A 27,163-nucleotide genomic window follows, 5' to 3' on the forward strand; every position below is an offset into this window, starting at 1 on the left:
ACTGCACGCATATTTATTAGTCGTTACTCGAGTGATGTTATTGTTTTGTCCAATTTGGATTGCCTTTTTCCAGCACCGCTTGAACCTCGTATTTCATCTGCACGCACCGGCCCCGTTACACAGCAAAGTCAACACACAACACCACCAGCTGACGTACGCAGCCCCAACCCCTAGCAACTTAAGTCATGCTTCCAATATTTCCCTCGCTTTTTTACTATAGATCAACATACCATACCAAGTACCGAGCAACGGATGCGGTATTATGAATGACTGGACACCGTATCGTTAATATTTCTCATTGCAAATCTCATCCATGTACAAAGTATCATTGCGTTGCCTCCTTAGTGTCTATTGTGAGACACCTCAGCAACGAGGCTCTGAAGATGCAGCTGAAGCCAGTAGCTTAGTAGCAAACGCTATTGGTCACCAATGGATGGAACCAATGCTACGTACGCTTTTGAGGCTCTGCGCTGTCCCGACCGCAATCCTGCTTGATATAAAGAAAGAAACTCGGCTCCATGGAAATATCTATATTATAATCCAATAGTCGCTTTTCAACGCTTCCTATTATTTCCCTCTATATCTTGGGTTTATCTCCCATAAGCCCAGTGGTCACCCTTCTCTTCATCCCGGATCGGCTTTCTAAATAGTAAACCTATAACGAGGGCTTTCGTCACCAAGCTCGGCCAACTCATCCTCTCCCATGCCTCGATGTTTCTCATCCATGTGGCCTGATTGCCGTCGCTCATTCTCACGTCGGTACCACCACCACAGGTATCCGTAGATGGCGGTGCCCAACGCGACCATACTGAGCGTCACAGCGTGGCCCTTGATGTATCGAGGTCTATCTGAAGCAGGACTGTGCCGTAGTTAGTAGAAATCAAAGGATTGTTTATTGATGGTACTCACTAGATGAACGCAGACATGATACCCGCCGCGTTACCCCATGTCAGCTGCATACCCGTACCTGTAGTGCGCTTTCCATAACGAGGTGAGTTTGTAGGCAACTATTCAGGTCAGTCAGACAGTACAGTCACACTTTTCTTCTCTCAACTTACCCAAGCCAGTGGCAAGCCTACGACCACGTATAAACCTCCAGCTACGAGGAAGCAGCCAAAGTAGTGCGCACCAGAAGACACATCTGCCAAAAGAATGGCATATCCGACACAGCTGATGAGTCCAAAGATGACGCAGAAGAGTCCACGGCGCTGCAGCTTATCCGAGAGAAATGCCGTGGACATGTATGCCGCTGCGCCGAGGAAATAGCATGGCACAGTAAGAAGCTGTGTCTCTGCGACGGTCCAGTCACCAAGATCCCTGATGATGGTTGGCAAAAATGTAGAGAATCCTACATCTCTGTCAGAATGGGTGTTGACAACCAGGCGAGACGTTCCAACTTACCGTACAACATAGTGTCGACTCCGAACTGCGCAACACAAAACGCCCATACCTTCCAGTCTTTAAAGGCGCACATCATATCCTTCTTGCTAAACTCCCGGCTCGACGCTGTATTTCCATACTCGCGTGCATGTCTCAGACGCATAAGAGCCTTCTCGTCATCATCCAAAAAGTACGCCGTCTCCGCATCGTTGGGCAATGCAAAATACGTGACAATACCGATCAAGAAGCTGGGAATTCCCTCAATGATCATGATCCAGCGCCAGCCGCTCATACCACGCACGTCATCCATGTGGCCAATTCCGTACGCAAGCAAACCACCGAGAGCACCAGCGACTGCAGCGCTGACGAAAAGGTAGCCCACGCGGAGTGCGAGTTCCCGCTTGGTGTAGAAGAATGTGAGATATACAGTTAGGCCAGGAAAGAGACCGGCTTCCACGACACCTAGAAGAAGACGGCAGGCAAGTAACGCTCCGTATGAGTTGACGAGGCCTGTGAGCGTGGCAATGATTCCCCATGCAGCAGCGATAAAAGCGAGCCATCGGCGCGGAGTGAAGAGCTTGAGAACGAGGTTGGATGGAACCTCGAATAGTAAGTATGTGACGAAGAGAATAGACACGGCAACCTGGAACTGGCTCGACGAAAGGCTCAGATCCTCCTCAAGACCATACAGTCGAGCGTTGCCAATATTAACTCTGTTTAGTTTCGAATTAGTCATTGCGACTTCTTTTTGTTAACTATCCCACAGAGAGCTTCCTGCACGAACCTGTCTAGGAAACTGAAAAGATAGAGGACCATGACAAGAGGAATAATGTAAAAGTCCAACTTGGCAACAAGTCTCTTCTCATCAGCCACCGAGTTGGGATCACACTCATCATTGAGACTGTGACGCCTGCTAGGCGTAGTATTCTCGCCGCCGTCCTTGAAGGCCATACTGATTGGTAACTTTTCTGGTGGAGTTTGTGAGTAAGTAAATTTGAACAAGGGTGTCCCGCACAAGACTTACAAATCTTTTACCCTCTGATTGATAGATGAAGAGAAAGAGAAACTTAATAAACCTCTGTTTAAAGAAAACAGAAAGTCGAACAACGAAAAAGGTCTCGGATGAGCGCGACGAAAGGGATAAAAGACCGCGCCACTCGTCTGGAACAGAGAAAAAAAGAGCCAGGCTAAGCTTGGCGCATAAATGACGAGAAAATCCCGATGAGAAACAAAAGTATCAAAAGGTTTCGAGAGCGGCCCGACAAGGGGAGAGAAGATTTCGAATTAGTAAAAAGTATCCGCTAAATCAGCTCATCCGAAACCTGTCCGGTTGCACAAAAAATGAGAATTTTATTCCCCTCGATCTGGGTGTAACTTTGAGTGTTGCGATAATAGGCTGAGTGACAGTTGAGAAGTGGGACAACGATTGGGCATGTCGTAGATCTGCTCTAGGCCTTGGGGTAAGTATTATTCGATTGATAATCTGAGTGTGGCGAGCATTGGTTAATAGGAGCTTAATACTAGAGGAGAGAATCATATAACTATTAGGTACACGAAGTATTTTCCATCCTGTAATTTAAGGTCGATCTGTCGATGCACAACATCAAGTGGCGTCACCGATAACGGACGTTTAAACTCAACAGTCAATAACGTCGGTTGAACCCGAATAAAGTATTTAAACTAGATTATTCAGCACTATGTACTAAGTCAACGGATGGCATGTTCAACGTTGACAAGGTATATCTGCTGAGTATCGTTAAACGGCATAAATCTTTACCAGGTAGGTAAAACCGAGTACCACAAGCATCTTATCCCACAACCACGGGTCAAATATGATTGTGTTGCATGTAGTAACAGTTAACTGAAGCTTTGGTGACCAATCAGTAACATCTTTGAATCCCAATTGACTTGAATATCGTTTGATTGATGCATATCTACCTATAATCAACACCTTAAATCATCCGCAATTCTGTCCTCGCCATAATGGTAGGAATAGAAGATATACAACGTCATGCAATCAATGGGAGATGTCATCTCCCGCTCTCGTCCGCTCAACCCAAGCTCATAAAACGCAAGGAAAGAAAGTAAATGGGTTCACAGTATGTACAGTATCTGACATTAATTAATCTCCTCTATCTTTAACGCGGAGTCTCATCAACCACCTTCGAGTTTTATGTCTTTCTTCATTCCATCCAATTCCTTGCCAGTGACCTCTGTGTTAGTCACATGGCATCATGTTCGTTTACCGGTAGGGTTGCGCTGGCATCTCATATACGTGCTCAGGTGGTGCTGTACCACGAGCACTTGAGACTTGGTTGCCATCAATCTCGGCAGCATCATTTTGATGCCACTTGGTAGCAGCGCTGTCAGATGCCAGCTCAGCTGTGTTGGCAGGGCTGTACATCTCAGCAGCGTTGTTGTGTGGCGAGTGGCCGGCAATGTTGGCGTAGTTGTTCTCAGGGGTGACAGCTGAGAAGGCCTGGTCGCTGCCGGCAGTACGGGAGTAGTTGGTCTCGGGGCTAACAGCCGCGTAGTTGCGTCCATACTGCTGAGGCTTGGCGAATCCGGCACGTCCATCGCCAAGGGCAGTACCACGGTAACCCTCAGACATGGTAGTGTTGCGGCTAGGGGCCAGAGTGGAAGCGGCGGCAGGGGAGGTCTGGGACATGTGGGGGCTGGTACCGACAGCAGCAGCGCCGCCGCCGCCACCACCACGACCTCCAACAGGAACCTCGGATGCGCCAAAGACATCGTCGTACTCAGCCTTGTTCTTAGCGTTGCGGCGCTTGCGGAGGCAGAAGTAGATAAGACCACCGATAACAATCAGACCAGCAACACCGACACCAGCACCGATACCAGCCTTGGCGCCAGTAGAAAGGCCCTCATCGTCAGAGCTCTTGCTGCTGTTGTTGTTATCGTCGGAGCTGGCGCCACCAGTACCAGCGGGGCCATACTCTCCCGAGGGAGCAACAGTCGCTGTGCGAACAACTCCAGTAGTCACTCTAGTAGAGGTGATAACAACGGTGCTCGTAGTAGTGACAGTGGTGCTGGCACCTGCCTGGGCGGTCTTGGTAAGGGTCTTGGTAACCTTGGTCTGGCTGCTGATGGTGGAAATAACGGTTCGGGAGACGGTGTTGAAGACCGTGGTGTCGCTACCGTCTCCTTCGGTAACAGTAGTGGTCTCGGTGACGGTGGCACGCTTATGGAGGCCTCGTCGGAAAGCGCGGAGGCCATATTCATCACGGCGGATCTCAACGTGGAAGTCGTAAGGAACAGAGGTGGTGGTAGGCACGGCGGGAGCGACGAGTTCAGCGCCTCCGATGGTTCGGGGAGCAAGGTCAAGAGCACGCTTCTCGTTGGCCCACTTGGTAGAAGTAACGAATTCCGTCTCGGTCGCGGTCTCAGCGTCGCTGCTAGTAACAGTCGCGGTCTCGAAAGCGGTAGACGTAACGACGACGGTGGATGTGATGGTTTTCATCACGGTCGTCATGCGGCTCACAGTTTTGGCGTCAGCATCTGTAACAGTAACCGTCTTAGTGACAGTAACGTCCCCAGCTGAGGTGGTGCCGGCATCTGTGGTTTCGTCGGCGGTTGTGGGATCCGCGGCAGTGGTGGCAGCGTCAGTAGGCTCGGCGGCGGTGGTAGGATCAGCGGCCGTAGTCGCGGCATCGTCAGTTGGTGAAGACTCGGGTGCAGCAGAAGACGCAGGGGCGGAATCGGTTGAGGGCGCGGCGGCAGAGTCGGAGCCAGTGTTTTGACGGACGACCAACCTGGAGGCTTCGGCTCCGACGAGCATGCCCAGAAGCAAGAACTTTCGAAGCTGCATACTGAGAAGTTGTCGATTCAATTAAGCGGCAGGCGATATTGAGGTTGTGGTCTGGTTAATAGGTTGTAGAGATGGATGAAGTTTACCCAGAAGGGTTCGGCTCGACGGAAAGACAAAATCCAATAAGAGAGAAAACAGCGACCGTCTCAGATTTAAAAAAGTCTCTGATAGGGAGTCGTCGAAAAGAGCAGAGTAGATTTGTCGCTGATTGTCTCGGGCTTGTGCGATGTGGATAAGGAGTTACGCGGCAGCCAGGAACGAATGCGCGTGAAGCAATGACAAAAAAGGCAATGCTTCGATAACGAGAAAAAAGAGACAAGGAAATAAAAAAAGAAGAAAGCGTCTGTGAACGAGTGTGAGAAACGGTAGGTAGGGGTTAGTAAAAGAATACAAGTAGTATTCCAGTAAATAACTCCTCGATCGTGTGTGTTGGGTGAGATGGGAAAAAAGGGAATGGAACGAAGGACGGATGAAGAAGATGGATGGGAGGCGTAGTTAGTCTAGTTGCATTGAGAGTGAGAATTGAATTATGAGCAGTTGGGTCCCTTTGGGTCCCTTGGGGCCATCCCTGGAAGGAATGGCGCGGGAAGAGCGGATTTGAGCGGCCAGCGAACGAACAGTGGGTGGCCACCTACAAGCTCCAGTAGGTCTAGCGGCCACTGCACTACTGCTAGAGAAGAGAAAAAATTGCTGTAAGTGCGTGCCTCTACGGGGAACGGACTTTAACAGTGACAAAGTATCGTGTACTTTGCGGCAAAGTAGCGCAGGCCCCTGCACATCTGTTAGAAACCCAATGCGATAGGGAATTCTTATTGGAGGAGATGCATGAGAACACGAGACGAGTCGTTGAGAGCCAAGCATTTGTGACAGTTGGTATAGGCAAAGGTTTATGAGATGGATGCAAGTAAAACAACAGTTCAAGTTCTATGTTGTGGTTGTGATTAGGTATAACAAATGCAGCCTCATCTCTGTACTCCCATGATCCCGTCTTGAGTGTTCTCCAAAGTGCAAGTGTCACTGTCACTGCTTCCCGTCCGGTTGTGTTTGCTGGCATGGCCTGGACCGGGACAGGGACGGACAATGATTCATTCACTCATTCTTTGCGTGTACACGTCGAGATACGTACCGTATAGACAACAGAGAGAAGAGCACATGTACAAAGACCCCTGACAAGTTTCCTCTTTATAGACTAGCTCGTTTGTCATGGCGCTGCGCCTCGGCCCCTTTGAGATTACTAGTGTTCTATTTACGAGATGTACGCGAGATACAAGTATCTTGGACTCTTATCCAACGGTGATGTTGATGTTTTTTTTGGCCCTGTTCTCCTGCTGATCATGGTTGATCAGTTACAGAGCGAGGCAAAAACGTGACCTATGCCCAGAAATGATGTCCGCCTGTAGTTTGCAGCTTTTGACGTGTCAAGGCGCACATGAGATATTTTCTCAATTGCTATGGGTTGGAGACTAAGCATAAACTATCTTGATAGCTGCCATCCATCAGGGAAGTGACGTAGAGAGCTAGAGAGAATCGTTGAAACGTTGCTGAGGGCTGTACAGAACTCTGTCTGCCCGTTGATAGATGGCAGGTAATCTTTAACAACTGTAATCTTCCTTAGAGTAGAGTAGATCTAGAGTGTCGCTTTGACTCTTTGTGCAGATTCACATCTTTAATTGTCTATTAATGACATCAATTTGCCCGTGGTCAAATGAGCTCGTATCTGCCAGGTTAGACGAGGTCATGCCGGAGCTATGGCTGTCTGGCCGACCTAGAACCACCATAAGTAGCGGGGCGATGTCGGGGCATCAACTCCAGGGCGGTTTAGCTCAGGGTCGGGCCCCAAAGTGATGAGTCTCTCTTAGTATTGTGCTGAATAATAAGTAATAATGCAGATGCAATTCGATATGAGATGACTTTCTTTATCGAAATGCATACCTACCCATTCAAGCTCATCATTCACTGTCACGATATCCCGCCTCACTAACAACCCACGATCTGCAGGGTCTTCTCTAGGCTTATACCAAGACCCAGCCAAGAAAGGCACTTGCCGTACCTACATACGCGAGAATCGATGACATTCAGAAAATCAGTTGAAATCAATCCATACGAGCTAGCGAAATTAGTCTCTCCTTCATCACTATTGGAAACAAAAATGAAAAGTCGTTCGGTTTCGCATTCTTTCTCTGTGCCAATTCATTTGGATGGTTGCATCGGCCTCACCGTAAGCACCAACGCGATGCTATACTACAGATGCTATGCATTATCAATGGAACATGCACTGCATCCATCCATGTTGGCATACCCTCTTAAAATCCATTCCCGCTTCTATATCGGTAACTCCCTTTCTTGGCTTCTCACTCATCAGCCACTTTCTGCACTTCGACACGTTATCATGTGGTGAGACCTGCACATATCGGCCGTTGGGTCTGCTTGCATGATCGTGGCGCGTACAGAGTTAAAGAATTCCAAACATTCGTGACTTTACCGAGGGTGGTTTTCAACTCATCAAACATACCTGCCTTTCCTGCTGTTCACAATCGAGAATGAATCACTTCTCTCCCTCCCCCTCCCCCTCGACCGCTATATCTGCAACATTGATCGTCGTCATCTACATCATCCGCAGCTTGTAGGAGTCCTCCATCCTTGGTCATAAGATGTGGCTATAAGTGACTTTCCGTGCATGTGAAACGTTTCAGATGAATTCTGATAAGCAAATCCAGCCATTGTCCAACGTCAGCACTGCCAAACGGTCGGTACTCTACTCTACGGGTACTTGCGCCTCCTACGGCAGCTCGCAGTTGCGTATGAGGCTGGCAACATTCCTCCGCCCTTCACGAGATCTTTTATAAACTAAACAAAGGGCTAGCAAATGCCAGCAACGTATTTGGTTGAATGTTCAGAAAATGCTTGCATTGTATTGATTTGGTGAGGTATAATATCCGTTTCTACTGTATTAAAACGACAACGCCAAACAAGACCTCATATTATAACTGGTCCCTCAGAAAAAGTCTACTCAAATGGTTGTCTCACTTTTGCTATTACAAACCCAACTATCCATCCACCTAAGCTTAAACAATGGTCATAAATACGCAAGGCTTAGAAATTCTCCTTGCCCCAGACGAAAGAGAATCTGTATACACGTTAGATAATGATATACAACAACATGAAATGGTATAGACTTACCCGGGCTCAGTATACTTGTTACAATACGTGTGCAGTGAACTTCCAAGTCCCTTGGGACCACCGTAGAACACACCCGCCTCGGCAGGGCTGTGAATCTTCCTGATACCTCTGAAGATCATGTCCCAGTTGGGTCGGCCAAAGTTGGTCGGGCTGCGAAGACCAGTGATGGTATCCTTGTCGGCGTTGGCATCGTTGATCATAATGTTTGTCGCATCGTCGGCCTTGATTCTGGCGGTGAGATATGTGTGAATCTCAATGCGGTGGTCCAGATCCTGAGCTTCGACAGCGAGAAGAAGCGAACGGAACCACTCGAACGAGTCGAAGTCACGGCAAATCCAGAAGAAGTAAACCTTGGACAGTCGTGTCTTCTTCTGGGGGTAGTTCATTCGGTACCAGATGGACTTGAGGATGGAGGCGAAGGGTGTCACACCGATACCAGCACCGACGAGGACAGAGACTTCATACTTGAAGACATCTTCAGAGGCAGAACCAAAGGGGCCGTCGACGTAGACTCTGGGGAGGACACGACGGATAGCTGGGTCGATTTCGGCCTCGCGGCCTGTAAGACCGACAACCTTACTAGCATCGCCAGCATCCTTCTTCTTGCTCCAATCACAGCCCAGAGACTTGGCAAGCTCCTTGGTGAAGTCACCAACGCAACGCATGTGGATGGAGATGTAGTCCTCCTCGGGGGCGCTGGTCAGAGTAAAGGGGTGGTACTGCCAGAGAGACACGGCTGGGCAGCAGAGGAAGATGTATTGACCAGCTCGTGTCTTGGTGTGCTCCTTCTTCATCTGGATCTCGCAAACGTTGCTGGGGTGCTGGATGACCTTGGAGATGAATGTCCTGTGACGACCTCGCACCTCACGCGCAATACGCTCAGCCAGGTAGCAGAAACCACTGTACATCCAGAATTGCCAAAAGACTCCAATGGCTGACGATCCAATGCTGGTACAAAAGGGAGCAACGTCAGGCTGAATCATGCAGAAAGCTCCATGAATCGACCAGAAGAAGAAGAAGACAATGAACATGTGGTGAGTGTACCAGAAACGCTCAAAGTTTGCTCGTCGGGGCTTCTCCATCGACGTAAGAACCATGCCCATCAGTGCAATGAGCATCACGTAACCTGTCCATCCCGGACCAGATACAAAGTTGGCAAGTAGCCAGCCGTAGATACCAAGGTTGTACTTGATGGCGACCTGGGCAAAGTTGTTCCAGTGAGCAATGGTGTGGACCCAGGACCAGAAGACGATGGACCAGGCGGTAACGATGTGAAAGGTGATGTTCTTGTCGAACTGGAGGATTCCATTAAGCGGCGTCTGGCGCAGAAGAGAGATGAGAGTTCGGCACACGGGGAAGAGAATAATGGCGACATCGACATGGAGAACCAGCGCGGCTGAACGAGCAATGATGAAAGTGAAGCCAAACGTCTGTCGTGAAGTTTCGAGACTTTCCTTCTGAGCGTAGTGCACGCAAGCGAAAGAGAAGATGAGGGCGTGCAGAATCATAAAGACAAAGACGAAGCTTGAGTAATGAAGTTAGTAACCCATGTGAACTAGACCATCTTAACCATTCGGCATGTGATTCTTGGACTTACAATCTTCGGTAACCCTCGTTGATCATCCAGCGATCAAACTTTTCTCTTGACGACAGTTCCTGTTGCTTCTCCTGGGTCATCTCACCAGAAAGAAGCATGCGCGTGAGGGGAGTCCATCGCGATCGTTCCGACGGTTTCTCGGACCAATCCTGCATTTGATAGCTCATCTTGAGCGAGACGATATGGTTGAATCAACCACCGAGCCGAATTTTTAATCGGTGTCCTTCGTAGATGATGTGTTGAGTATTTGATCCAGTCGCGATGTTTCCTTTTCTTTTTATCCTCGTTTTACCAGGCTCTTCCAATAATAAACAATAGATTTCAAGCGATCGTGTTGATATTCAGAACCAGCTGAACAGTTGAGTAGATATAACAGATTCCGGTCGGACGATGAAAAAATGGGGTTTCCCAACAGTATAAACAAGAAGCGAATAGAAAGGAAAATAGTTGCTGTTTAGAGCCTGAAGATTAAACAAACATATAGAGAAGAGATATGCTCATCTCACCGTCACGGCCCAAGCAGTAAGAAAAAAAGAATGAATGGGAGAGAGGACAGGAGGTGGAGGAAAGAGGCAAGGGTTTCTAAGAACTAAGTGAAAGCTCAAACCACGAGAACCCGGGTCTTAGCTGCTGTAATAGTACTACGTAAGTACATCTTATTGCTACAACCCTTTCCCTTTTCTACGGGATATGCTCCAGGGAATGAGAGGGAAAAAACGGAGTTTGGTGGACGGACTTGATACCAGGCACAGACAGCGAGTGTCCGGGGTTAGCGCTTGGCATGCACCTATAACATTCTAGCGAGAGGCTGTAAGAACTGTCTTCTCCTTGTGAGGATCGAATTTGAGAATAAAAACACGCCATTCAAGGAGTTGTTCTGTGTCAGGCATGGTTCAACCGAGGGTCCAGAAGTTGGGACTGCATCAGATCAGGGGGTGAACGTGACAAAACACAACCACAAATTCTGGCCTCTGACAACTAGATTTCTGTACACATTAGATTAAAGAGTTGCTCATCATTCAGTCAAGAAAAAAAAAACTCTTCGTAAACTGCAATAATCACCCGATAGCTAGCAAGATATGGCATGAGTCCTTTCCTCAAAGATCATCAACAACCCTCAATGATTGGCTGTTATCAATACCTGGCCACGTCTGGTCTGGTCTGAAACCCCGGTGTTACAGGTTTGACAAGACCTGGCTCTTCCTGGCACGTCGCACCGAGAGTGGAGTCGCACTTTGAAATCTCGACCGATGAGTGGCACGACTAGTGAGGCGCGTAACTATCCCCAGCTGTTCATATCGAGAAATATCCGTACATCCTGAGGACATGTGTACTATCCGTAGGGCAAAGATTAATTAATCTATCTGCTTGCAACTTAATCACTTACGCGGGATCGAGAAGCAAGGGCTTAACTTGATCATCTCCATAAGGAGGCGTTGACATCTAGTACTATCCTTGCTAGTGCGAACCCAGAGAGACGTGGAGGCCTGCAGGTAGTGGGAGCGGGAACTTCATCTGCATATGACAACCTACGCCTGGGAGATATCACAAGGCTTAGTTGGTCTCTATGTATGAGGATACGAAAAGGGTAATGAACCTAAAGGACCGATCTATAGCAGCATAAACAGACTGGGCCGCTGCTTTCGTCTACTGCCCTCTCAATAGTTGAGTCTCTTAATCTTACCAGGAGCAAATTAACACCTGATATCAAAAGTCAAGATGACCTTCCGTATCACATCCAAACAAAATCCAAAATTCTCCGATCCAGAATTGTTTCCAAAGGACACAACAAACCTTCGTATCCTCAAACTTGCCTCTCCAAAGTTTTAGAAACATCATGAACAAATCTATGGCCTATACCACCAGCCCGTTGCAGCTTTGTCTCATTGCGTTTCAGTCCCTCACCCGAGACAGTGCCATCTCGGCACTTTTACCGTCTACGTGGGTGTCTTCACATCACGTATTCTCACGAATCGTAAACTCAAACCTGGTACTTATTAGCCAAGAATGTTCTCAGCTCGCTACTGTAACCCTCCATCCCCTACACGTGGCCCAAAACCACTGCGTCTTCTCGTCCAACGGCATCCAACAGATCAACCACACAAGCATTGTCGTGATCCCCACACTGGATCTCGAGACATGTCAGATGCCCAACCCCGAGTCCCTGATCAGTAGCGCGCTTCATGTTACCTTTCTCGTCATCAATCATGACCCTGTCAGCGCCTACTCCCGTACATCATGGGTGCCAGCTTTCTCCACGTAGTATTCTAGCCATTTGCTGGACTCCATTGGGTTACTGTTCGTGCCTGGAAATCAATTATTCAGCATGTCACTAACATTCACTGTCTTCACGATGCTTTCATAGCCAAGTGATTGTTGGTCAAAGAGACAAATTGTATACGCTGCCTGTTTCTGGATGCCAAAAACACATCGTCAATGCAAACCTAAAATCCAGCTGCATGATATCCCTTAATAACTAGTCTGTTTGTCTGGTGTCTTTCCTCCCTTCAGCGTCGCTTGCTGTCTCGTCAACCGTAGTTGAAGCCTCGATACAGGCAAAAACATCCTTCTAGGTCACGCCGACTAAAGCCATATCGCAACGCCGTGCGAAGCTTCCACTCGATCGTTTCACGTCGCTCATGATAGGGAAAACAAATCGACCCAAGGTCCAACCGCCTTCGTCCATATCGTCATTTAAATGGCGTACTTTCGAGTCCACTCTCGGGCTGTGGCCTCGTATCGGGGTCGGTCAGTCTTGTAGACATGGGCGATCTCGGGCACCAAAGGATCGTCAGGGTTGGGATCCGTTAGCATTGAGCAGATGGACAGAAGAACTAGTTGACGTATTAGTACTCAGTGACTAACCAAAGAGGTTCTCAGCGTCAAAAATACCTTTAGAGATGGTCAAAGCAGGGCTCCACTGGTCACGGAGAATATCCAAGCAGATGCTTCCGTTAGAGTTGATGTTGGGGTGGTAGATGCGTGTAGTGAAGTTGACCTTGGGAGGCTTGAAGGGGTAGTCGGTAGGGAAGTGGATCGCAAGGAAGAAGACACCGCCAGAGTAAGGGGAGTCAGACTAATATTTCTGGTCAGCGAAAATGTTCCTTTTCGTTTGTTGGTTGAGGATGAGGATGAGGATGCGGATACGGATGCACCGGCATGCGGCTGAGGGCTTTGTACCGCCCATAAGCCAGCCATATTGCTGGGCAGCGCATCCTCGTACCACATTTGGGGAAAAGCTTACAGGACCCATGATCGTAGCTTGCCAGTGAAACTATTCATATATGTTAGTCGCGTGATCGAACATTTCCTGCAAGAAGCAGGACGAAGACTTCCCGCAGCCATGATGACTTTGGCAGTCACAGACTTATCGGTGTAGAGGGGAAGCGCCTACCAAATCCTCGCCAACAGGGCCGGCGGAGCAGGATGAAGGAGGGTCTCTGTGGAACAAAGTCAGCATATGTCCATCGTCAAGACGATATAGTCATGAGGGCATCAACGCCATCGAGGGTTTTCGGTATGGTATCGCAGGTCGTCACTCAAGACCCCGCTTACCAAGTTGCCCCCACCTGACGTCTTTGGGCTTCCAGGTTGACCCCTCAAGACTTTGTACGAGAGTGAACTTACCGGCCGAGATCAGTCAACTCCTTGTTGATACGCTTAAGAGCCATTTTTGATGTGTAGAAGGGGGTATCTAAGATAGGTGCTGCGAGCTATCGCGATCGTTCTAGGGTTGAAACAAAGCGTTAGTCGAGGGGTGGTCAAGACGAGCGGTCGGGAGAGAAAAGGGTATGTAGGATTTGAGGAAACGCACGGTAACTATAGAGATCGTCTTGAGATGTAGTAAACCAGGAGACAAAGTCGTATCTGGTTATTGATGGAAGGAGGTTTGCTGGATAGTTGAATATGTAAGCGTCAAGAAATTCAGTCAAGGCTGAAAGAGTAGAAGAGGCGGGATTTGGAGGAAGATGGTTCGTTCAGAATGGGGTCGGATAGGTAGGAAACCTGAGAAGTGGGAGGGGGGAACAGGAGCAAGAGGGTCAACAAAGACCAAACGGAAGGAGTGAGTGGCTGCGTTGGCACCTGCCCTGGTAGCCCGGTTGGATTCTGGAAGCCCGAAAAGTCAGGTTTTTCAGGTGCTCGAACGCTGTGACTGGGCCACACCTGGGCCTCAGCCCGCTGAAATGGAGGACACCGCCACTAACTTTTAGGTCGAGGAGCGAATCAGTGTTTAGCGGTACCCGAGCACTAACAGCTGGCTACAGATTTTTACGTTGGGCTTTGATAACAGTGGAGGGCATCATAGCAGCAGCCAGCGTGCAGTAGGAGGTAGGCTTGGTTTGGCTGGGTTTCCGACTATCGCCATATCCTTCGCCCGGTTTCGATGGCTTGCAATTATCAAATGCTTATTTACCATGACTGTGTAGCCCGAGGAATGGTCTAGACATCGCCCAAACTACACAGCTGAAGCGACCAGGCCCAAATTCAGCAGTGGTGAGTAATACTGGATGGACTACTTGTACAGTATCTGGTTATCCAAGTGGCGGCCGAGGTCGGCAACGAAAACCATATTCTTTGCCATGGGGATTCCACATGATTCCGCCATTTTCCCTGCTCATGATTCATTTAACGATGAACCTTAGTACCTGTTAAACGCTCTTGTCAATAGGTATGTATAGCTACACTGTTCTAACGGTCCCCGCTGTGCTTATTTGGCATGGGAATCACAGTAAGAAGTAAAGTGCATAATTGGAGCCTCCCGTGCCTGGACCTGGATGCAAATGCGGCTGCGGACGCCCGAACGGCATCGCCGGTTCGTCCCCTACAAGTGCGGCGTTGGCCTCAAAGCTGTGGATGACATGTCGCCAACGACGTCACTTGGTATGAGCTGCGGTGAGGGTCGAGAGTTTCTCTTTGATAACGAACCAAGTGGGTATTCAACACCAAGCATTGGAGGTCAAAATAAAGGAGGAAAATCAGACATCCATGTCGGCTAGTGATGCAGCTAGACATGGCCGTTTTTCATGCAGCTCTGTTTGAGAACCATCAAGACGAGAACACGAATATGTGATTGGACAGTGTACGTTTACGGATTATGTTTTGATTTCCAAGCATCTATAATACGGGTATGCACATTTATATTCGCCCCCTTACCAATTATTTTGTCGTTTTACACAAACGCTTGGATACCAGTAATGGCTCGGCCAAGAATAAGACCTGTGATATCTTTGTAAGCAATTGTCAAAATATCAAATAGAGTAGTCAAACGTACTGTGAATGTCGCTCTGGCCCTCGTATGTCTGAGTCACAAACAGGTTTGCCACATGGCGACCGATCATGTACTCATCGCTCGCCGCATTACCTCCAAAGATCTCCTGGAGGAGACGTGCGTTTCGCAGAGCAGTATCGCAGTTCTGTCGCTTCACCATGCTGATCATCTCGGGCGTCGCCTTGCCCTCATCTTTGAGACGCCCAACCTGGATGGCCGCGAGTGTGCCGTAGGCGGCGTCTGTTGATGCGTCGGCGAGCTTCTTCTGCACAAGCTGGTACCTAGCAAGAGGGTTGCCCTTAAATTGCTTTCGTTCAAGAGAATATGTTCGAGCGCGGGCGAGACAGTCCTCCAGAGCACCCATGACACCCATTGCAATGCCATATCGAGCATTATTCAAGCAACTGAAGGGACCCCTGAGACCCTCAACTTCGGGAAACATGTTGTTTTCTGGTACGGGGCAGTTATCGAGTTGAATCATGCCCGTGATGGAAGCACGAAGACCATTCTTATCCTTGATGGCCGGGGTCTCAAGGGTACCTGGTGGGCAGTCCTTGCGCTCTACTAGGAAACCCCGAATCTTGCCAGTCTCTTGTAGCTTGGCCCACACCATCAACACATCAGCAATGGGACTGTTTGTGATCCATGTCTTTGCGCCGCTTAGAGAGTAGTAACCCTTCTTGGTCGGATGCGGCTTGGCCACTGTCTCCATGCTTCCAGGGTCACTGCCGTGGTTGGGTTCTGTTAGCCCAAAGGCACCGAGCATCTTGCCCTTGGCCATTTTAGGGAGAAACTTTTCCTTCTGCTCGGCAGATCCATGCTCATATATACCACCCATCACCAATGAAGACTGAACGGACATGCCAGATCGGTAGCCGCTATCGACTCTCTCCACGGCTCTGGTGATCAGACCACCAGCAACAGAAGAAGCGCCTGCACAATCATAACCCTCGATTGTGGCACCCAACAGTCCAAGCTCACCCATCTCCTCGAGAATCTTGGGATCGTAGGATTCGTCGCGGTAGGCCTCTATAAGACATGAACATTAGCGCAGTCCCTGTGAAAATCGACTTGCAAGTAACTCACTCAGAACGCGGGGTAATAATTGTTCCTGACAGTATCTCTCTGCAGTATCTCCAATTGCCCGTTCCTCCTCAGTCAAGAGGTTATTAGAGGCCAAGGGATCCTCCCAGTTAAAGCTCGGTCCTGATGCCGAGGCAAATGTTCGTGTAACGCATGGCCGCAGAGGAGTGGCGGCTCTTTGAGCGCATTGTCTAAGGATAGGGCGAAACATTTTGTAGGAGAGGCTATAGGTCGAATTGGTTGATGTATGCAACCAAACGGGATCGCAGGGCGGGATCGGGTAGTTATTAAAGGTGAAGCAATTCGGGGCTCAAGTTGACTGGTTAAAGGGCGCCGGCAATATAAGTCCACTTGATGAAGTCATCCGACGCGAACCGGAGCCGGCCCCTCAGTAACTAAAACCCCAGCTTTTGGCTTTTGACCCCGGAACCGAGGTATCCCACGACCCTTTAACTATCACTAATTGGATCAAGTGCATACGAGTGACACTTGAATGCATGAGAAACATTGCCCTAATTTGGAGGATATCGGGTCCATAGACAATCTTGCCGATAATTAATTCGGGATGTGTTGCTTGTATACCGATAAAGTTGAGCTATGCTACGTACCCAATGAATCGAAGAATCCATGTCTCATCCAATGATCGACAAGAGTTGCAGACCAAGCTGGCTCGGATAGGAAACCCCCCCTTGACCCCTCGACGTTATGCCTCTTCTGTACCTGACTTTTGTTTCTGCTTAGACTTGGACTTGGATCTGGATCTAGATCTGAATCTGCTTTTTTCTTCGTCTACTCTCGCCATGAGGCTCAGCCGGTCGAGCTCTAATGCCCCCAGGACTACCCCCGCCACGGCCAACTGACGAGTTCCTTGGTGAACTACCGGAGCCGACATGATCGGTACCGATGCTGAATCGTCGGCTGACGAGTAGCCGTCATTTCGATTGGCTTCTGAGTCGCGTGCCCTTCGTCTACGCTCTTTGCCAGCTTGAGATCTGGAATCGTCTGCTGAATCTTCCAGCGAAGAAACGGATAGTGATCGACTTGATCCAAAGGGAGATTCAAAGTACGCTTGTCGAAGGCGACCGTCCAGCCTGTGCAGCAAACTCGTCGGGGTTGTTGGCTGAGACAAAGGACTGCCTTGGCAAGTGCCGCTGTGAGGGTCTCTGGATGCTGGTGCCGAATGCTGGATCACGCTGTTTTAACAAGAGATCCTGCATAGACTACAGTCAAGTATGCTTACCCACGAGTGACTGTGCCGATAGCCCAGCTCTGGACAAGACTGCATGGCTTGGTCTTGGCTCATCAGATTGAAAGACGGGCCATGCAGAGCAACGTCAATCTCTTCAGAACCACATTCAATCTTCCGTTGCAGTGATTTTGAAGCATTTCTATGCCTCGATGCGCGACGGCGTATTCGGCTCACCCCATAGCCAGGTGTAAGGTAGGTGTTGATTGTATTTGAGGTCTCCTTGGTCGGTTCTAGGTTCTCTGCGCGAGTTGAAGAAGAATTCATATCATCGACGTCGGACCGATTTGAACATCACATACTTGGTAAAGGGATTGTTAAAAGGGAGATATGATGGAATGATCAGGTGGTAGCTAAGGTCGGAATTGGGTGATATCAGGAAATCGAAGGCTTTGCAGTTGGAAGCCCCATATCCGCGGTTGACCGCCAATAGATCATGCTTTGAGTGCTCCTGCTGTGTATCCTAGGAAAGTGCATCGTCAGTTGCTCCTTGCCATAATCATGATCACGGTAGTTCAAGTCCGTTCCTTATCTTCCTGATTGAATATTCGGAACGATTACCCGAACCTCCCGCGCAGGACCCGAGTCATAAATAGGACTGCAAGCAGAAAGAAGACGCGATATCAAAATTTTCATCTCCCATATGCCTATTATCTATTATAGATCGTCGAATCTCAAGGTTCTTATTTTAATAATTGATGACGGAAGGATCGCTGAGACTAACACACATGACCAGGGTCTTCGGGCGTTCGGTACTGAACCAGCTCTCTTTATACGCTCCCTCAATGAAATATAACGAGTTTAATGTCTGCACGCACAGCAAAATGACAGTAAAATCCAACGATGTTATGCAATTGGCTCAAGCCATAAAATTGGTAAGAACACCATCTTTGAAAAGAAGCTCATTTCTAATTACGGATGCAGGCTGCCAAAAACAACAGCACCAAACTCCTGCGTGCTTGGTTCTATGTACCACTGGGAATCACAGTAATGCTCGCTGCCTGTTTTGGAATTGATTCACTATTTCACAAGTTCAATGTTGCATTCCCTGCTTCTGTCACTTGTATGATGTTGCTCTTCGGTGCACTCATCGCCAGTGAATCATTGCTAGGTACTCATAAGACAAGAAAGATGGTTAATATTATCGATGTACCTGTAAGTCGACAAAAATCTCACTTACAATGCAATTGGTTTCTGATTCCTCTAGGCTGGCTGGTCACTTCGATGGATGGGCGTCTTTTTTACACCATCATTCGTCCTTCTGCCTCTTAGTCCGCCCATAGGAATTGTCGAGGTCATGATCATCATTGCGGTTTTCAGTAAGTCTAGAATGTGGACCACATTCTTTGCCTACATCTAACTTGTTCAGTTATTGGCTTCTTTATCATGATGGCTCTGGCAGCCTGGATCACTCGGAGTCTTCAACTTGCCCTCGGTGCCTCAAGGCGTTCCAAGTCTCAGCGTGCTGAAGAGCTCGGTCGTCAGACTCCAGACATTCCGATATCTGAGATTCAGACTCCTGGTATCTCACGTCATACGAGCATTTCCCATGCTGGCTCACAGATTCCTCTCATATCTGCATCAGCGCCGAGTTCAGGGCCAGCCTCGGCGGCGCCATCCCGTCCTCAGACTCCACCACAGTTACGGCTCCAGGAACATCACTACTCGAATGGCAACGCTCCTGATAATGCAGTTGAATCTCTCGGTATGCCTACCGTCCTTCCACAGATTCCTTTGCCGCCGCCGAAGGCCGAGTTGTGGGCGGCGCGTATTTCAGCAAACATCGACATAGCGACATTCGTGGGACTGTTTCTCTTTATTGGGATTCCACTATATTACTCAACTGGTTACGCCATGCCTATTCATCTGGCTGTCAACGTTCTTGCCTGGTTCAGTGCCATGGCAATTCCTCCCAAGTGGAAACAGTACCTCCATCCAGTCCTTGTATCATCTCTCGCAACGGTGCTCGTCGTATGGGCACTTGCAGCAATTCGCGGCGATAGCTTGACATCAACTCTTCACGCATACCGCACTGGAGCAAAGTACATAGAGTTATGGCGCCATGCAGCACAGAAGCAAGATCTTCTCCCCGGTGCAGGAGACGTCTTTGGCACTCTTCTCGACGCCAGCATCGTGGCCCTTGCCTTGCCCATGTTTCAGTACCGCCGTGAGCTTCGTACGCATTTCATCTCCATCGTCGTGCCAAATGTTGTCATCAGCGTAGGTTCTCTCCTGGTATACCCGCCCTTGTGTTACGCATGCGGCATCTCGGCAGCCCGCAGTCTCGCATTTGCATCGCGCAGCCTGACGCTCGCACTCGCCGTCCCCGCGACTGTGAACCTCGGTGGCGATGTCAACACAGCAGCTGCGTTGGCTATTATCAGTGGAATTCTGGGCGCTGTACTTGGAGGGCGTATATTGCGCTGGCTGCAAGTTCCCGAGGATGATTACGTGACTCGTGGAGTCACACTGGGCGTTAACTCGAGCGCCATCGCAACGTCCGTGCTGTTGCGGACTGACCCTCGAGCTGCGGCTTTGTCGAGTTTATCCATGAGCCTATTTGGAACAATCACTGTTTTATTCACTTCGATACCGCCTGCAGCGACATTTGTACGAGGGCTTGTGGGTTTGTAAGTGATCTTGTAAGTCTTGGGCTGTTACTCGGCGCATGGAGCAGAAGCAGATAAGAGCATATAACAAACATGTTTTCTTTGGTATTGAATCTCAAAATAGGTTAGATACGATGTTTTTTCTTCTATATTAGAGGGTTAGGGAAGCGATTCTGGCTAAAAGACTATTTGGGCGTGATTAAATCGAAAGATACAGACGGTTCTGGGTATATGAACATCGCTATTTCAATTACCCCAAAAGGAAAATAATAATGCACGACATTACGATCAACAAACCCACGATGATAGTACGATTCCATTACCTCGGTCAATGAACCGATACCATATAGTGCGCGCGCTACTCATCACATTAGTCGGTTGTACACCGTCGTTTTGCATCAAGGTCCCATGACAAAGACTCCACACGATGTCGTGCCGCGTGGCACATGGGGAACAAAAAACATGGTTATCGGGAACTCGTTCAACAACGACCATCTTGGGTATAGTAAAGAAAATTACAAAAAAGCGAGCCAGTGTTGTATACCTGTTCCACCGCCGGGCTCCTCCATACTCCATCTAAGTCGCAAACCAAAAATCCAAAGTGGGCTTATACCGTGAACGCCGCCGTGTAAATCGTGAGAACATGAGTCGTAAAGCGTGAAAAAAAACCAGATAAGAAAAAGCTAGTGTGCGATATGGTCCCATTGCATGAGTGTCGGCTTTCGGACGGATATAACCATGTCGTGGAAGCTGAGTCCCAAGCCGGACCATTTACCTCAACTCTAGTTCATAGAGCCTGAATGTCATCCTTGCTTGACACGTCAGTCCAGGGGTCCCTCTTTGCCAATAAGGTGTAAGCAGAGCTTACCGTTGTATGCCACAGCAAGGTGAGGTACCTTGCAGATAGATGACTTGGAGGGTATGATCCAATGGATTGGGATAATGCCGCAATGCGTCACTTGCTAAAAGCACGGTTGAGCCTCGTGGTGAGTTGGGTCCTGTGCTCTTTTGCTTCGCTGCAGACGCCGCATTCACCGCTGACCACGGTGCCAGTGACGCGCGAGACGTATTTGCCGCAGATAGCGAGGCAGGGTGAAGTTCCAACGGGCTGCTCGCCTACACGACGACCGCAGGCTTGGCAGACAAGAGTGCCAAGGTCGGAATAGCACATTTTCGGTTTGGAGGAAGTGACGAGAAGATGAGAGTTTGATGTATGAATTAATAGGGGGAACTTTGTAATGATATAGCACGGAAGAAGCGGGATGCAAGGTGGTGGAGAGGCATGTAAGTGTAGACAGAAGCCGAGGTATACAAAGTCTTAGATACAGAGATTGGGATCAACAATAGTCAAGAAAAGAAGTACGGATTAAGAAAGGATTGGTAAAGAAGGGGAGGGTCAAGAGCTAGAGAAGCAGAAGGGGAAGAAGACGGGACGATGGGGTAGTTATAAACGCGAGGGGAATAAGAAGAAGAGTAAGGTTTGAGGAGAGGAGGAGGAGGAGGAACGAGGTGAGATAAGGTGGATGCTACCTTGCCAGGTTAAAGTAGATCGCTAAGGTACCCAAGTTGGATAGATATACCTTGATGAAGGATATACCTTCTAGTAGTAGAGTTGCATACATACATGACCATTCAGGCGTGACACGAACTGAGCTGTCGTGTCGTGATAGGGATCTCTCTTAAAGCGAGGCACCCATACATGCATCCATTCGTCCATCCATTAAGTTCCCCATAGTGTTTCAACTTGGCTACCGTTAGAACAGAACGGAGCCGTTGAAAAGAGGGGAACGTTCGGCTTTTGCTTTCATGGGTCCATGTGAGGGTCCCCCCATTGCTTAGTTCCCTATGTTATACTGCCAAGGCATAAGTACCGTAAAGCATGGGTCGCTTATCCAGTCTGTTTTTGGGTTGGCTGCGGTACATGTGCCGAAGCATGTATTAGCAGCCGTTTGATTATTTGAAACATGACGATATTTGATGCGTTTATTGTATGTATGAACGATGATTGAATAGTGGTGTGTCTTGGTGGACTACTAGGTATTCTATGTCAGTCATGTCAATCAATGGGTTTCAAGATTGCATTATAAATCAATCTCGATCTCTCTACTAAACAGACACGTACCTACGTACCTCGACGCGAATGAATGGAACAATGAATGAATAAACATCTGTCGTGCTTTGACCATTTTCCTTTGCCCCCCTCACCGACTCCCTCCATCTTCGCCCTGTAAACGAGGCGGTGGTGACAGTTTAATAAATGATCCCTGACGCCAACCCCAAGCTTCTCGAATAAAAGAACCCTCCATTTCCGTGCGCCCTTCTGCCAAAATTCCCCTAGTCGCAGCGATGATCATTGGTTCTTCCAATCAGAATGGGAACAAGCCACCAGACTTGCCCCTCCCCCTCTTCTTCTCTGACCTCTCACCATGTTGATCATTTTGCCCAATGCGACCTGACACAAGCCAGATTGACAACGAACGACTGTGACTTGTACAGAGACAAAGAAAAATGAAGCTTGTTAATGAAACTCGATGCCCAATTATTAATTGACGTGATTCTTAGTGTCGGGTCTATCACTTAGCTCCCTTCGTCGCATAAAGACACACACACATGCCTGTCTATTCATGTATGTATAAGCCCAAGGTCATCTGCCTCCGGTCATCACGGATCCTTCGGGGTTCAAGACGCCAAACCATAACCAACTTAGCACACAACATGGGGTCCCCGACGACTCACATCTAAGTCCATCTATAGAGAGTGTGTGGCAATGCCCGACTAACACGACACAACATAACACATTCAAAACCAATGTTCGGGGTGGTGGAAACACACACATATTACAAACTCGGGCTCATCGTGATCAACAAACATCCGTCCATCTATTGTACTATGCCAAAGCTTCGAATGCATGCCTGTCTGCATATGGCAACTCAGCTGCAGACCACCCCTTACATCGTAAGCTGCTTCTACAGCACCTTTCCTGTGCAGACATGGAAATCGAGACCAATCACATGGCTCTATCATACCAGAGTCCCTTCCATGAAAACGCCCGCACAATGCCACATCCGTATAATATTCTGCTCCTCTTTGGCTCACAGTGAGACTGGAGCTTCAACTGCATATCGCCACGCTCTTCCTGTACAACCACCAACCTGTTCCATCGTCCTTCCACTCTATGAGTCAATCACCCTAGTTTTCCCCTCAGTGCATCTACCTCCCTCTGAAGGGCGTCGAGATCAGCCAGGATGTCAAAGCTCTTTCCTGGCTCATTCGTTGACTTTGGTGATGTGTGACCCGAACCAATCATCTCTGGCACCGCGTCAGGTTCCTCCTCGGGAACTTGACTAGATCCAGTCTTGCCTACACTATCAAGACTTGTCCTTCTTGGCCCATCTATGCTACCTTTACTGCTGCCTCGTTGCCTTCGAGGAGGTGGAGGCGGAGCCATTTGATTATGAGGTTTTGCTTCAAATGAAACTCGTCTGCTGCTATCAACGCTTCGAATGCTAGCAGGTCGTCTGACGGAAGTATTTCGCGCAGGTGGTGGGGGAGGAGCCGAAGACTTTGATGTTGGATGATGTCCATCTCGAGGGGAGGCCAGGTCAAGCGTCGAGGTTTGACGCAGTTGTGATGGAGTTGAAGTCGTACTCAAGTCAACGTCCAAAGACGGAGCTGGAGAAGAGGACGATTGGGTCAGATCCGCAAAGCTGGAGTTCATACCTAACTGAATAGAATGCTTTGAGACATGTGACCTCCGCGGTGGCGGTGGAGGGGCTCCAGCCTGAGAATTCTGGCGTTTATGTTCTGGCCGAGTTCTCATAGACGATGATCGTGACAGATTCTCATCGTTCTGCAGGGATTGCTGCGAGGCATTCGCTTTGCTTTCTGTCCTTGCATGCCCTCTTCGCGGAGGTGGTGCTGGGACTGCTTTTCGTTCACCTCCCAAAGGTCCCGGCGATGTATCAATCCCTGGGGACTTGCTAGCTCCCTCGCGGTCAAATGGTGACTCGCCCTCCTCATCCAAACTTCTTCGGATGTGAGCAGGCGGGGGCGGTTTGTTAATTTCTGATGGAGATAAAGTCGCAAGAGCTTCTGGGGGTGTCTGGTTTCCAACCAAGTTCAGCTTAATCGACTTTCCATGCCGTGAGCTAGGTGGCGGTGGTGGTTTCTTGCTGCTTTTTGAATTGACTCGAGCTGACGCACTAGAGTCAGAAATACTCTCTTGGCCAACCTCATCTTCTGGGATGTCGGAAGCATATATAAGGGATGCCTCTTGAATTTCGTGTGATTTTCTACGAAAAACAGAAGGGTGATGTTTCGAGTCTTTTTCTGACTGTCCCAAAGCCTTGTCCGACTCCGAGTTGCCTGTCATGAGCAACCGCTTGAAAGAGTTGACATCCAAGGATTGTTTAGCTTTATTGGCAACCTTGAGCGCATGTCCTTCTTCTTTGCGCTCTTGCTCGAGTTTCTGTTCGACAACGGGCGAATCAAGATCTCGCATTGTCTTGCTGAAAGGATTTCCCGCACCCTGACCGCCAGTCAGGGCCTGGTTACGGGCAGTAGCCGCCACCATCTCGAGATCGCTGTCATCCGTGGATGTCGCATCGAAAGGATCGTTTTCGCCACGCTGGTCCGCAGCATATTGCGCAAGGGAAGGCGATGTATATGCCCATTCGGGAGGGTCGGGGGAGAGCGGCGGAGGGGAAAGAACTCGGACCTTCTTGGTGACCTTGGAGCTGTGGTCAATCGCTGAGGCATCCGCTTGCTGGAAACTAGTCGGCGGTGGTGGAGTAGATGCCGTTTCGAATGATTCGAGAGCTGGGAAACGAACAGCGGCGGAGGATGTCGAGTTTGGAAATGTAGCAGTGTCTACCGTAAAGGCAGCACTCTTGCGGAATGGATTGGACGACGCCATAGTGAACTCTCTGCGCGGGGCTTAGCGGTCTTATTGGCGTGCCTCTTCTCTATTTGCAATAATTCAAGCTTATCGTTGCGTCACGCGGGGAATGAGAAATAGTCTGATGCGATAATAGGTCAAGGCGCATGCGAACAGAGACTGCCCGCCATCTTCGGCAGAGCCGGGCAAGCACTTGATTAGGTAGGCGGCCAAGAGGTGGAGGAGGTTAGGCGGCAATGGAAGCGACAATAAAGAGCGCAACGTATAGACGAAGCAGGGCGAGAGGTTGAGGTCAGGTAGGTAGTTAGTGGACGAATGCAACTCGCAGGTAGCCTTGTGAAGAAATGGCGTTGCGTTGAGTTGAGGTGTAGCACAGCACAATACAGCACACAGAGTACTAAAAGAAGATAGTAGCCTTGGCCCCGGAACGATCGGTCGGTCAAGAGCTGGAGGGTAGTAGGTAGTAGCAGTGGGAAGGTACACGATGCAACGCTGGCCTGTTGCCTGCCTGTTGGTACAGTACCAAGCCCAGACCAAGGTTTTATCAGTCACTGTGAAATCTGGCGATGCCACTGAAGATGCGTTTTAAAGTGGGCTGAAGTCGTCAGCGCCTTCAGGGCTGTTGCGTATTGGATTTGATCGCTAACGGTGCTTGGGGTTCGCTCCGCGCCAACGCAACGAAACGAAACGGACCTAAAGGTGGGTGAGGTCACTTTCAGGGGATCCCTTGACCGAGCAAACAGAAGGTCTGTGTTCTGGGTATGTAAGAGATGACAGGGAAGCCTGGACAATAAGACTTGACTGACTGACTGACGGAAGAGATTGAGCGATGATCCTGTATTACAAGCATGAAAGGAGCACGGGCCATCCAAGTCCAAGAGCTTACCGTAGAACGAGGGGCAGCAAACAACCACTGACGTTGGGCTTTTTCTCTCAATGCGTTGTCCCACAGGCCGGCAGGTCCCTATAATCATGTACGTATCTCCATAGCTCTGGCCTCGGCAATCTGCGTCTGAAGCAAGTACAGGTACAAGTGTTTAAGCTTCACGTTTTGGTCGGGGACCTGAGGCACGTGAGCCGTGACGACAAAGATAGCTGAAATGTCTCATATCACACCCCTCCTACTAGTTCTGAGTCTGAGGTATGAAAGACACTTGAAGTGTATGTTGCTGACAATGTGCGAAGACTACTGTATAGGAGATAGCCTATATGCCGCATAAGCTAACAAATAAGTTTATCAAAGTCTCCAACATGATTCTGTTTTCTTCATCGTGTCAATATCACTCCTTTCATCCTACTGCATCAAGCAAGCACCAAGTGGTTGAGGATGACTTGTCCTCCTATAAATGGACGCCGCGGGTGCCAACTCAAAAGCTTTGTGGTTCCACTTTTCTTGACTATAACTCATACCAGCTGGTCAGCAACACACTCAACCACCAGATAGCGGTCGAACCAACACCTCACTCAGGACAGATGACACCTATACTCGGTTACCAGGAATGAGGCTGTTTGTTAGTATTGAAGATCTACCGTAGTTTGTATGCTGCTGCAACGTTAAATGCAGTGCAAATCACATATACCTCTGACTAGGTCTCAACATTCTGACTTATACGCAGAATCCATTTGATACGTAATAGAGTCTTTGTCCGCAGACCAGACACTGGGCTGCGAAAGAACTCATACAGTATCGGGCCCGGGCTCCTCAAGACCGCCTTTCCCTCCCATCTATTTGCCTAGTCTTGCTGCCATAACACGCTTGTGACCCATGTTGTTATATACCCCTGGCAAGTCTGACTTGAGACACGCTTCATCGCTGCCCACGTCAACAAGCCCTAAGCCAGCGCGTCAACCATGCGCGCACGCAGTTTCATCATTCATCAGAATAGCTCAACAGTTTAAAAATTTGATCATGTTGGTAATGTTCATTGCGTACTCTAATAATTCAGATAACTTAAAACAGCGACAGTGGTATAACCGCATCCCTCCATGCCTTTCCTCGCCCAGACTTTTTGCCCTCACCATAAAAACACGTCGACCTTCCTTCTACCGCTCGCATTGTCTCAAAACCTGACACGC

At 49.0% G+C, this 27,163-nt stretch overlaps 11 protein-coding genes across 11 annotated transcripts; 3 read left to right on the plus strand and 8 right to left on the minus strand.

The window, feature by feature from the left end:
* Positions 1-180: 180 nt before the first annotated feature.
* FGSG_10809 (uncharacterized protein) lies at positions 181-2,331 on the minus strand (the record flags this gene model as incomplete). The annotated part of the gene is made up of 5 exons (XM_011327287.1): positions 181-859; positions 910-1,007; positions 1,059-1,348; positions 1,402-2,093; positions 2,165-2,331. The coding sequence occupies 5 exons, from the start codon at positions 2,329-2,331 to the stop codon at positions 643-645; spliced, it is 1,464 nt and encodes a 487-aa protein (XP_011325589.1). The 3' UTR covers positions 181-642.
* Positions 2,332-3,283: 952 nt separating this feature from the next.
* FGSG_10808 (uncharacterized protein) lies at positions 3,284-5,206 on the minus strand (the record flags this gene model as incomplete). The annotated part of the gene is made up of 1 exon (XM_011327288.1): positions 3,284-5,206. One exon carries the CDS (start codon positions 5,204-5,206, stop codon positions 3,623-3,625), a length of 1,584 nt encoding a protein of 527 aa, XP_011325590.1. The 3' UTR covers positions 3,284-3,622.
* Positions 5,207-6,864: 1,658 nt separating this feature from the next.
* On the minus strand, positions 6,865-7,716 carry FGSG_13916 (uncharacterized protein; the record flags this gene model as incomplete). The annotated part of the gene is made up of 4 exons (XM_011327289.1): positions 6,865-6,971; positions 7,139-7,256; positions 7,506-7,575; positions 7,655-7,716. The coding sequence occupies 4 exons, from the start codon at positions 7,714-7,716 to the stop codon at positions 6,865-6,867; spliced, it is 357 nt and encodes a 118-aa protein (XP_011325591.1).
* A 583-nt stretch (positions 7,717-8,299) lies between these two features.
* FGSG_10807 (uncharacterized protein) lies at positions 8,300-10,150 on the minus strand (the record flags this gene model as incomplete). The annotated part of the gene is made up of 3 exons (XM_011327290.1): positions 8,300-8,333; positions 8,387-9,910; positions 9,984-10,150. The coding sequence occupies 3 exons, from the start codon at positions 10,148-10,150 to the stop codon at positions 8,300-8,302; spliced, it is 1,725 nt and encodes a 574-aa protein (XP_011325592.1).
* A 1,670-nt stretch (positions 10,151-11,820) lies between these two features.
* On the plus strand, positions 11,821-12,246 carry FGSG_10806 (uncharacterized protein; the record flags this gene model as incomplete). The annotated part of the gene is made up of 2 exons (XM_011327291.1): positions 11,821-11,924; positions 11,985-12,246. The coding sequence occupies 2 exons, from the start codon at positions 11,821-11,823 to the stop codon at positions 12,244-12,246; spliced, it is 366 nt and encodes a 121-aa protein (XP_011325593.1).
* A 112-nt stretch (positions 12,247-12,358) lies between these two features.
* On the minus strand, positions 12,359-14,367 carry FGSG_10805 (uncharacterized protein). Its single transcript, XM_011327292.1, has 6 exons — positions 13,798-14,367; positions 13,611-13,710; positions 13,378-13,423; positions 13,228-13,257; positions 12,876-13,059; positions 12,359-12,817 (listed from the first exon to the last, which is right to left on the minus strand). Exons 2-6 carry the CDS (start codon positions 13,652-13,654, stop codon positions 12,678-12,680), a joined length of 444 nt encoding a protein of 147 aa, XP_011325594.1. The 5' UTR covers positions 13,655-13,710; positions 13,798-14,367; the 3' UTR covers positions 12,359-12,677.
* Positions 14,368-15,153: 786 nt separating this feature from the next.
* Positions 15,154-16,546, minus strand: FGSG_10804 (glutaryl-CoA dehydrogenase; the record flags this gene model as incomplete). The annotated part of the gene is made up of 3 exons (XM_011327293.1): positions 15,154-15,200; positions 15,256-16,281; positions 16,339-16,546. The coding sequence occupies 3 exons, from the start codon at positions 16,544-16,546 to the stop codon at positions 15,154-15,156; spliced, it is 1,281 nt and encodes a 426-aa protein (XP_011325595.1).
* Positions 16,547-17,211: 665 nt separating this feature from the next.
* Positions 17,212-17,848, minus strand: FGSG_10803 (uncharacterized protein; the record flags this gene model as incomplete). The annotated part of the gene is made up of 2 exons (XM_011327294.1): positions 17,212-17,505; positions 17,576-17,848. 2 exons carry the CDS (start codon positions 17,846-17,848, stop codon positions 17,212-17,214), a joined length of 567 nt encoding a protein of 188 aa, XP_011325596.1.
* A 557-nt stretch (positions 17,849-18,405) lies between these two features.
* Positions 18,406-20,345, plus strand: FGSG_10802 (uncharacterized protein; the record flags this gene model as incomplete). Its single annotated transcript, XM_011327295.1, has 5 exons — positions 18,406-18,456; positions 18,506-18,736; positions 18,789-18,900; positions 18,951-20,211; positions 20,315-20,345. 5 exons carry the CDS (start codon positions 18,406-18,408, stop codon positions 20,343-20,345), a joined length of 1,686 nt encoding a protein of 561 aa, XP_011325597.1.
* A 795-nt stretch (positions 20,346-21,140) lies between these two features.
* FGSG_13917 (uncharacterized protein) lies at positions 21,141-21,597 on the plus strand (the record flags this gene model as incomplete). The annotated part of the gene is made up of 3 exons (XM_011327296.1): positions 21,141-21,346; positions 21,438-21,474; positions 21,538-21,597. The coding sequence occupies 3 exons, from the start codon at positions 21,141-21,143 to the stop codon at positions 21,595-21,597; spliced, it is 303 nt and encodes a 100-aa protein (XP_011325598.1).
* Positions 21,598-24,248: 2,651 nt separating this feature from the next.
* FGSG_10801 (uncharacterized protein) lies at positions 24,249-25,105 on the minus strand (the record flags this gene model as incomplete). The annotated part of the gene is made up of 2 exons (XM_011327297.1): positions 24,249-24,292; positions 24,394-25,105. 2 exons carry the CDS (start codon positions 25,103-25,105, stop codon positions 24,249-24,251), a joined length of 756 nt encoding a protein of 251 aa, XP_011325599.1.
* Between the last annotated feature and the right edge of the window lie 2,058 nt (positions 25,106-27,163).

Source organism: Fusarium graminearum, chromosome 3 (genome assembly GCF_000240135.3).
Source record: "Fusarium graminearum PH-1 chromosome 3, whole genome shotgun sequence".
Taxonomy (NCBI): domain Eukaryota; kingdom Fungi; phylum Ascomycota; class Sordariomycetes; order Hypocreales; family Nectriaceae; genus Fusarium; species Fusarium graminearum.